The sequence below is a fragment of the Octopus bimaculoides genome, chromosome 24, assembly GCF_001194135.2.
Source record: "Octopus bimaculoides isolate UCB-OBI-ISO-001 chromosome 24, ASM119413v2, whole genome shotgun sequence".
Taxonomy (NCBI): domain Eukaryota; kingdom Metazoa; phylum Mollusca; class Cephalopoda; order Octopoda; family Octopodidae; genus Octopus; species Octopus bimaculoides.
The window spans coordinates 32196282-32211303 of NC_069004.1; the positions used below are offsets into that span (position 1 = coordinate 32196282).

The window sequence follows — 15022 nt, forward strand, 5'->3', positions numbered from 1 at the left end:
AGAATCGATACCACGTCGGAAAAATTGCTTAGTGGCATTTCTTCTCTACTTGACGTTCTGAGTTCAAATTCCGCCGAGGTCGACTTCCCTTTCCATCCTTTCGTGGGTTGATTAAATAAATATCAACTGATATAATCGACTTGCCCCTCCCCAGAAATCACACTGGCCTTGTGCTAAGATTTGAAACCTATATTTATTTTGCTTTTATACAACAAAAAGTACACAAAATCTTAAGACATAAATAATGTTTAAATTCATGGTCAATAACTATAACGTTTTTGAAAATTTATATTCATTTCTATTTATATATTCCAAGTTCTAATCTCATTATCAATTAATGTTTACTTTTAAATTGTTTTATACCAAGCCACACCTATTATCCGGAGAGTTTAGGACCTGAAGTAGACTGGGTTTCTGGATTTTCCGGTTTTCTGAAGACAGCATAAATATATACTTAAAATATAAAATAAACTAGGAAAAGCGAAGAACTAAATTATATTTAACAGATTCAAATTAATACACTTCTAAAGCAGAGACTGTTTGACATTTATTGATCCACTTAAACTTCTTAAAATATATTATACTGTACCCATGTATAAAACATAATATTTATGGGATGAAAATTAAATGAAGAAAAATTAAGAACATGATTTTATTTAACAAATACAGGTACAAATTAATAAAATTTTAATGCAGAGTATTTTAAATCTTTATCAATCCACTTAAAAATGTAACCACCACAACTATTTTTAACACAGCGAATGCAAATTAACCAACTTCAGAAACAGGGTCTGTTTACTCAATACAGGGTATAGAATATTGCAGGGAATTACAGACCATTTTCGGACTTCTGGAAACCAGATAAGTGGTCAGGTCGTGTGTTAGTGACAATTTTAGCCAGAATTACACAAGGGATTTTATTGTGTCTACACCGTTTATTGCAAGACTGTCATGGAAATCGTTATCCAAATATGTTTCATAATTGGTCTCAGTGTCCGATTTTGGCTTTTCAAGACAAATTTTCCGGCTTGGTTATCATCTCGAGTGGAAATATCGACACCCCTAACATCATGGAAACGGAGTAAGTCTCATTTGTTTTATTTTCAAGTATTTAACACCCACTTAACTCAAATGTCTGAGGGTAGCCGGATATATTTTTTGGAAATTTAATAAATATTCAGCTTTAAAGCGAATATCTTTAAAAAGGTTCTTAAAGTATCGTGTATTTTATTCCTCGTTGTTTTATTGGGGTTCTTATAAACAAACTCTGATCACTCGTAGACGTCGTATATAATATATTTTAGCGTTTGTCTTTTGTTTTCTGGAAAATCTCCCTAAAGAAATTGTTGCAGAGACCAAAGCTATCGAAATCTGCAAATTTTAAATTAGAATTCACTTTTAATTAGCATTACCAATGCTGGTTATTGGCATTTAGTGTGGATATTTTGGTATCTATTTTATTGCAGAACATTTATTAGTCACTTTTGTTGTTTAGCATCATTCTGACTTGATGGAGCCGGCTTATGATGAAAGACATTCCATACATGATCACCATGTCTTTCTGGTAAATTTTTACCGTCTTTTTTCCCTATATGCAAGGAATCCGAAACCTCATTGTCCCAATACTCTGTCTCCTGAGGCTGAGCTAGTTTGATTCGAAAAGAAACTTGGCTGCTAGAAATAGCAGCAAAAACTGTTTCAAATTTAAAAGAAAGGAAAGAAAAATATTCTTTTCTACTCAATGCACAAGGCCCGAAATTTGGGGGAAGGGGGCCAGTCGATTAGATCGATCTCAGTGCACAACTGGTACTTAATTTATCGACTCCGAAAGGATGAAAGGCAAAGTCGACCTCGGCGGAATTTGAACTCAGGACGTAAAAATAGACGAAATACCGCTAAGGGTTTCGCCCGGCGTGCAAACGTTTCTGCCAGCTCGCCGCCTTAGGAAAGAAAAATATTGGATAATGTTGTGCGATACACTGCACCAGAAAATAACTAAATAAACGATGGAGTGGTTACGGTTGGATTGCCTTTCATCATAGGTCTGCTCAATCAGGCTGACTTGGGGCTCAACAACAACACTTCAGTATTTCAGAATAAATCACAACTGATTGTAAACAGCAGTTTAACGTCCAGCATTTAATATTTGGTACTACTAAAGCAGCGCAGTCGCGCGTCCGGGTCCGTGCTGCTTTAGTAGTACCTTAATATTTTACGTTAAAAAAGGGCGGCGAACTAACAGAATCGTTTGCACGCCGGGCAAAAAGTTCAGCGGCATTTCTTCGGTCTTAACGTTCCGAGTTCAAATTGCACCGAAGTCGACTTTGCTTTCATCGTTCCGGAATCGAGCATAGGGAGTCAATGTAATCGACCGCCCACCACCACCACCACCACCTCAACTTCCGAACTTGTTGGCTTTGTGCCAAAATTTGAAACCGAAAGAAAGAGAGAGGGAAACAAAGTAACTGACGAAATTGAAAATGTAGTTAATCCACAATGGATGACGTGTTTCGGCATGTGATAAGTTCTGTTAATACTACTACTAATAATAATGGTAATACTATTTTCTACTATACGCACAAGGCCTGAAATTTGGGGGAGAGAAATGAAATAGTTGATTACATCGACTCCAGTACTTATTTTACTGTCCCCGGAAGGATAAAAGGCAATGTCGACTTTGGCGGAATTTGAACTATGAGCATAGCGACAGACGACATACCATTAAGTATTTCGCTCAGCATTTCGACATACCATTAAGTATTTCACTCAGCATGCTAACAATTCTCTCAGGTCACCGCCGAAATAATAACAATAATAATAATCGTTTCTACTCTAGGCACAAGGCCTGAAATTTGCAGGGAGGGGCCAGTCGATTACATCGACCCCAGTGTTTCACTGGTACTTAATTTATTGATCCCGAAAGGATAAAAGACGAAGTCGACCTCAGCGGAATTTGAAATCAGAGCGTAAAGACATGAAATGCCTGGCGTGCTAACGATTCTGCCAGCTTGTCACCTTAATAATGATGATGATGATGATGACGATAACGATAACGACGACGCGCCGACGCCGCCATCAGTAACAAGTTGTTATTGTTGTATAAATGGAAATGAACTCAGACCATGCCAGTAAAAAAAGACAGTTGAAATATGAAATATATTGTTAGAAATATATTTACTGCACAGCTGTTTCTCTATGGTGACATTAAAAAAAATGCAATATTTCCAAGTGATAATATATGTGTGTGTGTTGTCATGGCTATGTGGTTAAGATGCTTGTTTTGCGAGCACCTGGTTTTGAGTTCAGGCTTACTCTGAAGCACTATGGGTTGGTTTCTTCAAATATAGCCTTGGACCAATGAATGCCTTGTGAGTGAACTTGGTTGACAGAAACTGTGTGGAAGAGTGCTGTGTGTGTGTGTACCACTGACACTATTACTGCCTAATAACAGGTGTTGCTTTGTTATATCCCTGCACCTTGTCTGTTTGGCAATAGACACTGAATAAATGAATGCCAGATTTTTAACAAATAAGTCAGGAAGGGCATCCAGCTGTAGAAACATTGCCAGATCAGATTGGAGCCTGGTGCAGCCTCCTGGCTTGCCAGTCCCCAGTCAAACTGTCCAACCCATGCCAGCATGGAAAACGGACGTTAAACGATGATGATGATGAGGAGGTCCTTGGGTCCGTTTATTCAACTGAAACCATGCCCTAGCATGCCCACAGTCAAATGACTGAAAGAAAAATAAAATAAAAAAACAGATAAAAGATTATTTTAAAATTAAAATAAATTTCTCATATTACATAACCACCACCCCACTCCCATAACTACTTTCTCATCTCTTCCCCTTCCTCTGCCTTATTTTCCCCCTCTCTATGTGCACAGTATTCCTTTGTTCATTGCCTGCACCAAGCCGCGTTTGTGCACTCAACCTACACCCCTTACCTAAACTCTTTCTCTCATTTTTACTCGCTCTTTATATATATGATAGCAAGCATGACAGGAGATCAACCAACCAACATTTATATCAGCTTTAATAGATATATCATCATCATCATCGTCATTTAACGTCCGTTTTCCATGCTGGCATGGGTTGAGCAGTTTCACAAGTTGATAAAATTCACTCATAAGGAATCAGTTGGCCTGGAGCTGTCCTAGAAGACACTTGCCCGAGGTGCTGTGCAGTGGGGTCGAGCCTGAGACCATGTGGTTGTGAAGCAAAATTCTCAATCGCACAGCCATGTTTGTGCAGAGAGAGTAAATACTTTGGTAGAAAATTGAACCTGGGCTGCTTGTGTGGTAGGCAGGTGCTTCTACCATTGAACCACTGGTGCTTGATCGAGATACCAACTGAGAAGCTGTCCAGGTTCCATGTCGGTTTTGGCTTGGTTCCTATGCCTGGGTGCCTTTCCTAATGCCAACCACTTTACAGAGTGTACTGGGTGTTTTTTACCAGGGCTGTGGAGTCAGTCAGAAACAAGGGGTAGCTGGAGTCAGAGTCTGTAAAACTATACTGACTCCAACTCACAATGTCTTTATTCTTTAATATAAACCAGTTCTAACATCTAGGCTTACTCAAAGTACAAGCATATGCTTTATGAGATATGTAGACCACAATCAATTACATGAAGAGGAGTCAGAGTCACCAATGGTAGAGGAGTCGGAGTCAAAGCTTTTTGTTTCGACTCCACAGTTTTACACAACACCAGCATGGGTGCTTTTGCATGGCACCAGCAAGACTAGGGACACTCAGCAAGAGTTTAAATACATTCTGAGTTCAAATTCCACCGAGGTCAACTTAGCCTTTCATTCTTTCGGGGTCGATAAAATAGGTACCAGTTGAACACAGGGGTCAGTGTAATCAACTCATCCCCTCCCCAAAATTGTTGCCCTTGTGGCAAAATTTGAAACCATTATTATTATTATTATTATTATAATAAAGGTGGTGAACTGGCAGAATTGTTAGCGCGCTAGACGAAATGCTTAGCGGTATTTTGCTTGTTGCTATATTCTGAGTTCAAATTCTGCTGAGGTTGACTTTGCTTTTCATTTTTTGGGGGTCAATAAACTAAGTACCAGTGAAACACTGGAGTCAATGTAATCGACTTGCCCCCTCCCCCAAAATTTCAGGCCTTGTGTCTATAGTAGAAAGGATTATTATTATTATTATTATGATTATTATTATTTTTATTATTTTCTTCTTCTTTCAGTGATGGAAGGTGTCTTTCTCACAAGAGAAAATATCTCCCCGTATTCTGGGGATCTTTTTCATGAGGTAATTTTTCTAAAGTCATTCTTTTCGATTCTTGCTTTATTTATTATCAGTTGGAAGAGATCAACAGAAAGTAACAAGTTCAAATTCCACTGAGGTTGACTTTGCTTTCATCCTTTTGGGGTCAATAAATTAAGTACCAGTTACACACTGGGGTTGATGTAATTGACTCATCTCCTCTCCCAAAATTTCAGGCCTTGTGCCTATAGTAGAAAGGATTCTTCTTCTTCTCCTCCTTCTTCTTTTTCTTCTCATTATTATTATTATTATCTCTTTCAGACACCTCTTATGTTGAAATTCTCAAATGTTATGCTGGGAATATTTGGACAGAGTGACTATCTTGTGTTCCTGGTAAGTTTTCCTGAAACTAATCTTATTGCTGTTGTTGACGTGGTAGTCTTCAGAGAGAGAGAGAGAGAGAGGGTTACATCAGGAACATGTTTAATAATAAATACATGGATCTTGTAAGGAACTAACTGAACTGGATCAACATCCAAAATCAACAGATGTATGTATGTGTACATATACATATATATATATATATATATATATATATATGCATGGCTCTGTGGTTAAATTGTTGGGCTCACAATCATGAAGTAGTGAGTTCGATTCTGGATCAGGCTGTGTGTTGTGTTCTTGAGCAAGACACTCTATTTCACATTGCTCCAGTTCGCTCATCTGTAGAAATGAGTTGCGATGTCACTGGTACCAAGCTGTATCAGTCTTTGCCTTTCCCTTGGATAATATTGGTGGCATGGAGAGGGGAGGCTGGTATGCATGGTATATATATATATATATATATATATATATATATATATATATATATATGTATATATATATATATATATATATAAAGCCTAAACGAGGTTGTGTGCGCATGTGTTTATTCTCCCACCACCACTTGTCAACCAGTGTTGGTTTGTTTATATCCCTGTAACAATAACTGTTCGGCGAAAGCGACTGCCAAAGTACCAGGCTTAAAAAACAAATAAGCACTGAAGTTGATTTATTCAACACATCCACTTAGAATACATAGATGTACATAGGTACATGTGTGTGTGTGTGTGCGTGTTAACATTGCCAATCATTTAAATACATCTGTTGTTTTCTCTCTATTTGTTTTGTTGTTTTTTTTTTTACCTTCAGGCCATTGATGCTATTACAGGAGTTCTTCTAATGAAAATAGCTAAGCTTTTTGCCCGATATCTGGTGAGTGATTGTCCTCGTGTTTCTGTTGCTTAATTAATGGCCTGTCGTTAATTCTAAACCTGTCAGAAGTGTGTTGTGTTAAATTGACTGCACGTCATTTTTGAATATGATTGATTGGTTCGTGCCAACATGTGTTTCTTTTGCCAGCATGGAAGACGGACATTTAACAACAACAACAACAATGATGATGATGATGAAGATATTGGTGGCTAGGACGTTTGTTGAGCTTGATGCATGACCCAGTTATTGAAAGACATATTGGGACAAATGGGTTTCAGGCGATTTTGGTGGTGGTGGTGGTGGTAGTGGTGGTTAGGAGGAAGCAGAATTGTTAGCAGTGAGCTGGCAGAATCGTTAGCACACCGGGCGAAATGCTTAGTGGTATTTCGTCTGCTGTTACGTTCTGAGTTCAAATTCCGCCGAGGTCGACTTTGCCTGTCATCCTTTCGGGGTTGATAAATTTGCTACCAGTTACGCACTGGGGCCGATGTAATCGATTTAATCCATTTGTCTGTCCTTGTTTGTCCCCTCTAATGTTTAGCCCCTTGTGGGCAATAAAGAAATAAAAATTGTTATCACGCCAGACGAAATATTTAGCAGCGTTTTGTCCATCTTCACATTCTAAGTTCATATTGAGATTGACACAATCAACTCTTCTGCCTCTCACCACCACCACCACCACCACAAATTTCAGGCCTTGTGTCTGTAGCAGAAAGCATCATCAACTTTATTCTCATTTTGTAAACGCCGCCTGCCCCCCGCCGCCGCCTCCCTGCTCCTGAATTATTCATTGCAATCCTCTTCCTCTTCCAGCTTCAAAAACAATCCAATGATGTTGATACTTATTCGAAAGATGCAGCACCCATCCTTTTGAAGGCAGAAAATTTAAAGAAATTGCAAGTGTTTATAGTTGCAGTGTAAGTATATCATTGACTTGTTTCAGGTCACCACACTGTGCCCATGCTGGAGTACTGCCTTAAAGAGCTTTAGTTGAACAAATCAACTGCAGTACTTATTTAGTATTTTGTTGGCACTACAGTGAATTAGGATTAACTAATCTTTTATTCACTCTAGTGCCTATTAGCAACGTGCCTTAAGGATTTCTTTTCTTGTGGTTTGGGTTTAACTGCCCTTTTTAGCATGTAAGAAGTCTCATGAAGGTTCTTCTCGCCATGTATAAAGATTTATACAGTCTTATGTATATATATATATATATATATATATATTTGTATTCTTTTTCTCACGTAAATTTTGTATGTGGCTTTTATTACCCCTTGGTTGGCATTTACCCTTTGTCAGTGTGTCCCATTAATTTGTCCAAGTTTTGCTGTCTATAATAAAATGTTTAGTAAAATTGTTTTCTTTTCTTTCTTTCTTTTTTTTTTTAATCTTTTCCAGGCATTTCTTGAATCCATACAGTATTGGAGTGTGTTTAGCCAGATCAACTGGAATAATCCATAATTTTTTAATTCTGTTGGCTTTCTACTGGACTGCTAAAGGTTCGTTCATCTTCAAAATTCTTCAGCATAAACACATACACCACACATACACATTTGTATATTTTATCCATGCATGTATGCATGCACACACACACACACACACACACACACGCATACATACATACTCTCATGCACTCACTCACTCTGTCTCTCTCTCTCTTTCTCTCTACAGCCAACATGATTTTATCCACCTTCTGCCTGGCAATGGCTACTTATGAATGTTTCTACCCCGTAGTGCTCTGTGTCCCAGCGGCTCTATATTTCTACCAGGTTAGTATTCTTTCTCTCTCTCTCTCTCTCTTACTACCATTAATCCATCAGGACTCTCTAACTCTGAAAGTCTTTATGCGGTTGGTCAAACAGCTAAAAACAGCAGCCAAATCTATGTCAGATCACACACATACTATCACCTTAAGAAAAATAAAGAACACCTTAGATAATGCAGCCCAAGGTAGACTGTGCTGAGAAAAATATAAGACAAGATGACCACAGCTAAAGTATCATAGATTGTTGCTTTACTTAATTGAGGCTGGTTTGGAGATGAATGACAGAGCTATGTGATGCCAAGCATATATTTACCCTGATTCTCTTAGCACTATGTAATGATAGTGTTCAGCAATTATCACTATTGTTATTATTATTATTATTATAATTATGGTGGTGAGCTGGCAGAATCATTAGCACACTGGACAATACCCTTAGTATTTCGCCCATCATTACGTTCAGAGTTCAAATTCCACCAGGTCAACTTTGCCCTTTCAGGGTTGATAAATTAAGTATCAGTTGCATACTGGGGTTGATGTAATCGACTGGCCCCCCCCTTCTCATAAATTTCAGGCCTTGTGCCTACAGTAGAAAGGATTATTGTTTATTATTATTATTATTATTATTATTACCTCCGCCTTAGTGAAGGCAGAAGTATTGTTTTCAGTCTTGTCTGTTTGTCCATCATTCTTTCATTTATATTTTCCATGTTGGCATCGGTTACACAGACACACATATATGATGATCGTCCACTTGTGACTGAAGGCAACTATCCTTGACCATTGCCCGTGCAGCGTTCCGGCTCTTTACATTCTGATTTCAAATGTTGCTGAAGTGACTTTGCTTTACATCCTTTTGGGGAGGAGGCGCAATAGCCCATTGGTCAGGGCAGTGGACTCACGGTCATAGGATCGCGGTTTCGATTCCCAGACCGGGCGTTGTGAGTGTTTATTGAGTGAAAACACCTAAAGTTCTATGAGGCTCCAACAGGGGGTGGTGGCAAACCCTGCTGTACTCTTTCACCACAACTTTCTCTCACTCTTACTTCCTGTTTCTGTTGTGCCTGTATTTCAAAGGGGCCAGCCTGTGTCACTTTGTGTCATGCTGAATATCCCCGAGAACTACGTTAAGGGTACACGTGTCTGTGGAGTGCTCAGCCACTTGCACATTAATTTCACAAGCAGGCTGTTCCGTTGATCGGATCAACTGGAAGCCTCGACGTCGTAAGCAACGGAGTGCCAACAACTTTTGGGGTAGATAAAAATGAGTAGCTGTTAAGCACCACCACCACCACCACCACTTCTGCTGTTGCTTGATCTCAAAGATCATATCCATATTTTAAATACATTTGTGTTTCATGTTTTTTTCTTCTTCTTCCTCTATTTCCAGTATGATTGCTATCAAAAGAAAAACACAGACTCAAACACCACATCTAGTTCGCCATATTTTATAAAAACATTCATCCTTTTTGTATTTTGGTTAAGCCTGCTGTTCAGTATTTCTTTCATGCTACAAGACTCCCTGCAGTTCTTTAATTCCATTTATGGATTCATGTAAGTACTTTTCTTTCTTCTTCTCCTCCTCCTTCTCAACTTTGTTTGTGTCGTTTAACCTCCAGTCGGCCTTGATTGGGGTAACTATGAGACATTCCAACTATACATATATATATATATATTTAATATTCTGTGTAAATCACCTTGCCTAACTTGCTTCTCATTAGATTTACTCATATATATATATGTATAAAAAGGTAAAGACCCCGGTTGGTCAAGAATGACCATGGGATTGCACCTAGAAAGTTCCCCTCCGAGCCACAAGTCTGGGCAAGGTTGTATATGGAAGACCAGTAGTTGCCCATGCATACCAGCCTCCCTTCTCCATGCCACCAATGTTATCCAAAGGAAAGGCAAAGGGGCTGATACAGCTTGGCACTAGTGACATTGCAACTCATTTCTACAGCTGAGTGAACTGGAGCAATGTGAAATAAAGTGTCTTGCTCAAGAATGGAACACACAGTTCAGTCCAGGAATCAAACTCACTACTTCATGATTGTGAGCCCCAAAGTTCTAAGCACTGAGCCATGCGCCTTCACAACTATATATGTATATAGGAATGGCTGTGTCAGTGATGGTTTCCCTTTGTCACACAAGTGAACGACCATTATCATCATCATCATCATATATGTGTCTGTGTAACTCATGCCAACATGGAAAATACACATTAAAAAGTGATGATATATATATGTATGTATGTATATATACACACACACACAAATCCCTCAACTAAATTTTAAAGAATTTTCTAGAAATTTTGTCTTTCTCTTCGTCCCATTTTACCCCTACTTTCCTTTCTCTCTTTTGTAGATTCACAGTTCCAGATTTGACACCAAACATTGGTGTCTTCTGGTATTTCTTCACTGAGATGTTTGAACACTTTCGAGTGTTCTTCCTGTTTGTGTTCCAAATCAACGCCATTGTCTACACAGTTCCTCTTGCGATCCGCTTCAAAGAGCAGCCACTCTTCCTTATGTACATTCTCACATTCCTCACCGGAGTCTTCAAGTCTTATCCAAGTTACTCAGATGTCGCACTCTTCCTCTGTCTCCTCCCACTTTGGAAACATTTATTTCCGTGTAAGTTCCTCAACATGTTTTTTTTTAATTTTATTTTTTATTTTTTATTTTTCTCTATTCTAATTAATTTTTTTTTTTTTTTCTCTATTCTAATTTAATTTTTATTTTTTTAAAATTTTATTTTTCTCTATTCTAATTTTTTAAATTTTATTTTTTATTTTTCTCTATTCTAATTTTTTTTTTCTGCCTCCTCATTCTGTATTTTTCTTTTATTCTTTCTTATTTCTCTCTTTTCTTCTTTCTCTATCCTTCAATATATCCTCTCTCTCTCTCTCCTCTCTTTCTTCCTCTCTGTTCTTCTCTTCTTATCTTTCTCACTCAGACTTCCTTGTTTTCCAAGTTTCTTCCTCTTCAGTCACCACCTGTCTTCTTCCTCCTCCTCCTTCTGCTCCTCTTGTCTTCTTCCACTAGTGTTTGCACCTCTTTCTTTCTGCAATTACACACACACACACACACATGTATTATTAACACTAACACATACACTCGCATACTATCACAGTCATTAACACTAACACACACTCACATTAACACACACAAACACTGATACACACATATACACTATCACAACCATTAACTGTCTCTCTCTCTCTCTCTCACACACACACACATACATACATACATATTAAGACAAACACTAATACACACACATACTACCAGAGTCATTAACTCTCACACACACAGACACACTCTGCTACAGTTGTCATACAACATTATCATCTTCCATTCCTTTTTTTTTTTTTGTCTTTATCAGATTTACGGAACAGTTTTATAGTAACCTGTATGTTTATCACCAGTACCATTTTCTCTCCGCTGCTCTGGCACCTCTGGCTTTACGCTGGCAGCGCCAACGCCAACTTTTATTTCGCCATTACCCTGGTTTTCACAACAGCAGAAGTAAGTTCTGGAATTTCATGTTCCTCGTTCTGTTTAGGAACCGGCTTAGCATTGTTGTTCGTCCAAATTGTTCTAGCCATTATCTGTTTTACGGGTATTTTTTTTTTTACATGTATAGGCACAGACATGGCCATGTGGTTAGAAGCGTGCTCCCCAATCACAAGGTACCCAGTTCAGTCCCATCGTGTAGCACCTTGGGCAAGTGTTTTCTATTATAACCTTGAACTGACCAAAGCCTTGTGAGTGGATTTGGTAGAAGGAAACTGAAAGAAGCCTATCATATATATATATATACACAGTTTTTGAAGTGGTGTACAGATATTGTATATTGCAAAAAAGGAGGCAGCCAGAATTTTAGATAATTCTTTATTAGCACTTTCATTTGTTCAACCAAACTCTCAAAGAGTTTGATTAAACAAACGAAATTGCTAATAAAGAATTGTCCCCTCATCCCCTATCCTGAAGCTGAGCCCCTCCTCATCACCTCTCTTGAGTCTCATAGTCCTGTGAACTGCTTGGCAGCATGAAAAAAGCACCCAGTCCGCACTGTCAAGGGTTTGGCTTTAGGAGGGGTCTTCATCCATAGAAACCATGCCAAAGCAAACATGGGCACAGGAGAGGCTGTGTGTTATGTAGCTTGCTTACCAACCACATGGTTCCAGGTTCAGTCCCACTGCGTGGCACCTTGAGTAAGTGTCTTCTACTATAGCCTCAGGCCAACCAAAGCCTTGTGAGTGGATTTGGTAGACGGAAACTGAAAGAAGCCCGCCATATATGTGAGTGTGAGTTTGTTTGTCCCCCCCAACATCACTTGACAACCAATTCTGGTATGTTTATGTCCCCTGTAACTTAGTGGTTCTGCAAAGAGAGACTGATATAGAATAAGTACTAGGCTTACAAAGAGTAAGTCCTGGGGTTGATTTGTTTGACTAAAGGCAGTGCTCCAGCATGGCCACAGTCAAATGACTGAAACAAATAAAAGAATAAAAGTATTGGAGCTCGATGCAGTCCTTCAACACATCAGTTCCCTGTCAAACCATGCAACCGATGCCAGCATGGATCACGGATATTAAATGATGATGATGAGAAGGAGGAGGAGGGAGTCAGTGGATTGTGATAAAATGCAGTTTGTTAATCTCCAGTGTAAACACAGTTTGTATTTTTATCATTCTTATTAAGGCTGCAAGTTGGCAGAATCGTTAGCACGCCGAGCAAAATGCATTGCAGCATTTCATTCATCTTTACATTTTGGGTTCAAACTCCACCACGGTCAACTTTGTCTTTCACTCTTTCGAGGTCAATAAATTAAATACCAGTAACACACTGGGGTCATTGTGATTGACTATCCCCCTCCCTACAAATTCCAGGCCTTGTGCCTATTAGTAGGAATGATTATTATTATCATTGTCATTATTTTTATTTTCACTATACGTCATTGGATGGTAAGATAGGCGGAGTGACATTAAATACCTTGTGGTATTTAGTTATGTCCCTTTACATCTGTCTGGCTTCTTGCCTTTATTAGCAAATTACATATCCATTATCATTGTTTTGTTCTCTTAGTTTTATATACATTCATATATTTTCCCTTTTTTTTACTAATTATTTTTCTCTCTCTCTCTTTTGTTTTTTTTCTTTGTTTTCAGATCTTTCTAGTAACGGATCTCTTGTATGCCAACCTACGTTGGGAATTTGATCTGAATCATGGACTTAATTATAAATTAGAAAATGGCAAGGAATGCCAAGCAGTTCTAGAATGAATGCAGTTTGCGGTTCTTTTTGAACCATTTACCATTTCTATATGCCATTATCACCACACACACATACACACTCACATGTGCAGACTAACACACATAAAAGTGCAAAATATGACTAAATGGCTGTTGACTTCAAAGAACAAAACTCCTTTCTCTCCTCTTTCTATCCTTCTCTCTCTCTCTCTCTTTCAAAAGGAAACGTCTCCTTTTATTCTGAGACCCGTTTCTTTTAATTTTTTTTAGTTGTTATACATTTTACTTATGAAATGTTTACAGATATAACAAAAAAGATGAATAAAAATGAGCTATTTATTACTATTATTATTGTTGTTGTTGTTGTTGTTGTATATGATGGCATTTAAGATGTACATTTTTTTTTTTACCAAAAACAATTTCTCAAAAAATTAAGTTGGGTCCTGTATTCCCAGCTGGACCTCCTGTAAACTAATTTTGTCCCTAACACTCACTACTACGAAGTAGGGCTAAAAAGCTCCTGTCTTTAAGGGTATCGCAAAAGGCCTGGTTGGAGGTCCAACCTTCTGAGTTCTTTAACTAAAGGGCCGCTGCATTAAGTGTGTGAATCTGAGAGGGGAATATGCTGAATAAAATCATAATTAACTGATCCTCCTGTATTTTCTTTTACCCAAATCCAGGAGATTTTCAGCACCCCCTCACATAAGCTAATTTTAATCCAGATGGACCCCATAATAATAATAATAATAATAATAATAATATACATGACTATCAACCATTTAAATGAATAAATTTTCTTGAGACATTCATATTAAGCAAATCCAGACAAAATAAATCAGAAAACAAAATTTGAAACAAAGTTCTGCATCAGATAACAACTAAAATTGATAATTTAGTGGAGACTTCATTATTATTTGTACTGTAAAAGGAATTAGCAGGCTGGCTTCAAATATTACGGTTGTCAATCAATGAACATAGCGGCAGATGAAATACTGCTAAGCATTTCGCCCAGTGTGTTAATGATTATGCCAGCTCGCCACCTATTATAATATTATGCCAAGTGAGACCGTAACCATGATCTATGTCAGTGCAGCATAACCAGCCCCATTTATGAGTGCCTTTCAATCAATGGGCAATAAGCTGCGTTTGCAAAGACCTGTCGTGGCCAATGACAGTACCACCTGATTGGCACCCGTGCCTGCACTTGCCACATAGCTACAAGACCCGCCCACGTCAGCGAAACTGAGTTCTAGAAGCGCTGTGTGTCCCACCCATGCTTAACAACAAAACTTCTCACACTTTTACCACAACAAACCAAACTACATCTCTCTTCTCTTTTTCACATTTCCACACAAATTTTTTTATTCATAAAAAGGCCAATAAATCTAACTTTAAACCAGAAAGCACTAAAAATGCAAATAAAATGTGTGTATATATATATATATATATATATAAAATCATCCAACATTCTGACTATTATTCTATATATATATATATATATATATATATATATATATAT

General features: G+C 38.1%; 1 protein-coding gene across 2 annotated transcripts; it reads left to right on the forward strand.

Annotated features, from left to right (window-relative positions):
* The first annotated feature begins 734 nt into the window (after positions 1-734).
* On the forward strand, positions 735-13851 carry LOC106884285 (phosphatidylinositol glycan anchor biosynthesis class U protein). 2 transcript variants are annotated; one of them, XM_014935585.2, is made up of 11 exons: positions 740-1081; positions 5211-5275; positions 5552-5623; positions 6422-6484; positions 7298-7401; positions 7883-7983; positions 8156-8253; positions 9637-9800; positions 10611-10879; positions 11631-11773; positions 13420-13851. In XM_014935585.2, the coding sequence occupies exons 1-11, from the start codon at positions 952-954 to the stop codon at positions 13531-13533; spliced, it is 1323 nt and encodes a 440-aa protein (XP_014791071.1). In that variant the 5' UTR covers positions 740-951; the 3' UTR covers positions 13534-13851. The 2 variants fall into 2 exon arrangements, with proteins under 2 accessions (XP_052832212.1, XP_014791071.1); XM_052976252.1 differs by lacking the exon at positions 11631-11773 and having other exon boundaries at positions 735-1081.
* Positions 13852-15022: the final 1171 nt, after the last annotated feature.

What these genes read in the sequence shown, in the direction of transcription:
- LOC106884285 (XM_014935585.2), top strand. Translation starts at nt 952, where the DNA reads ATGGAAATCGTTATCCAAATATGTTTCATAATTGGTCTCAGTGTCCGA. An exon ending in CGGCTCTATATTTCTACCAG is followed by an intron (nt 8,254 to 9,636) that starts GTTAGTATTCTT and finishes CTCTATTTCCAG; the next exon opens with TATGATTGCTATCAAAAGAA. An exon ending in TGGTTTTCACAACAGCAGAA is followed by an intron (nt 11,774 to 13,419) that starts GTAAGTTCTGGA and finishes CTTTGTTTTCAG; the next exon opens with ATCTTTCTAGTAACGGATCT.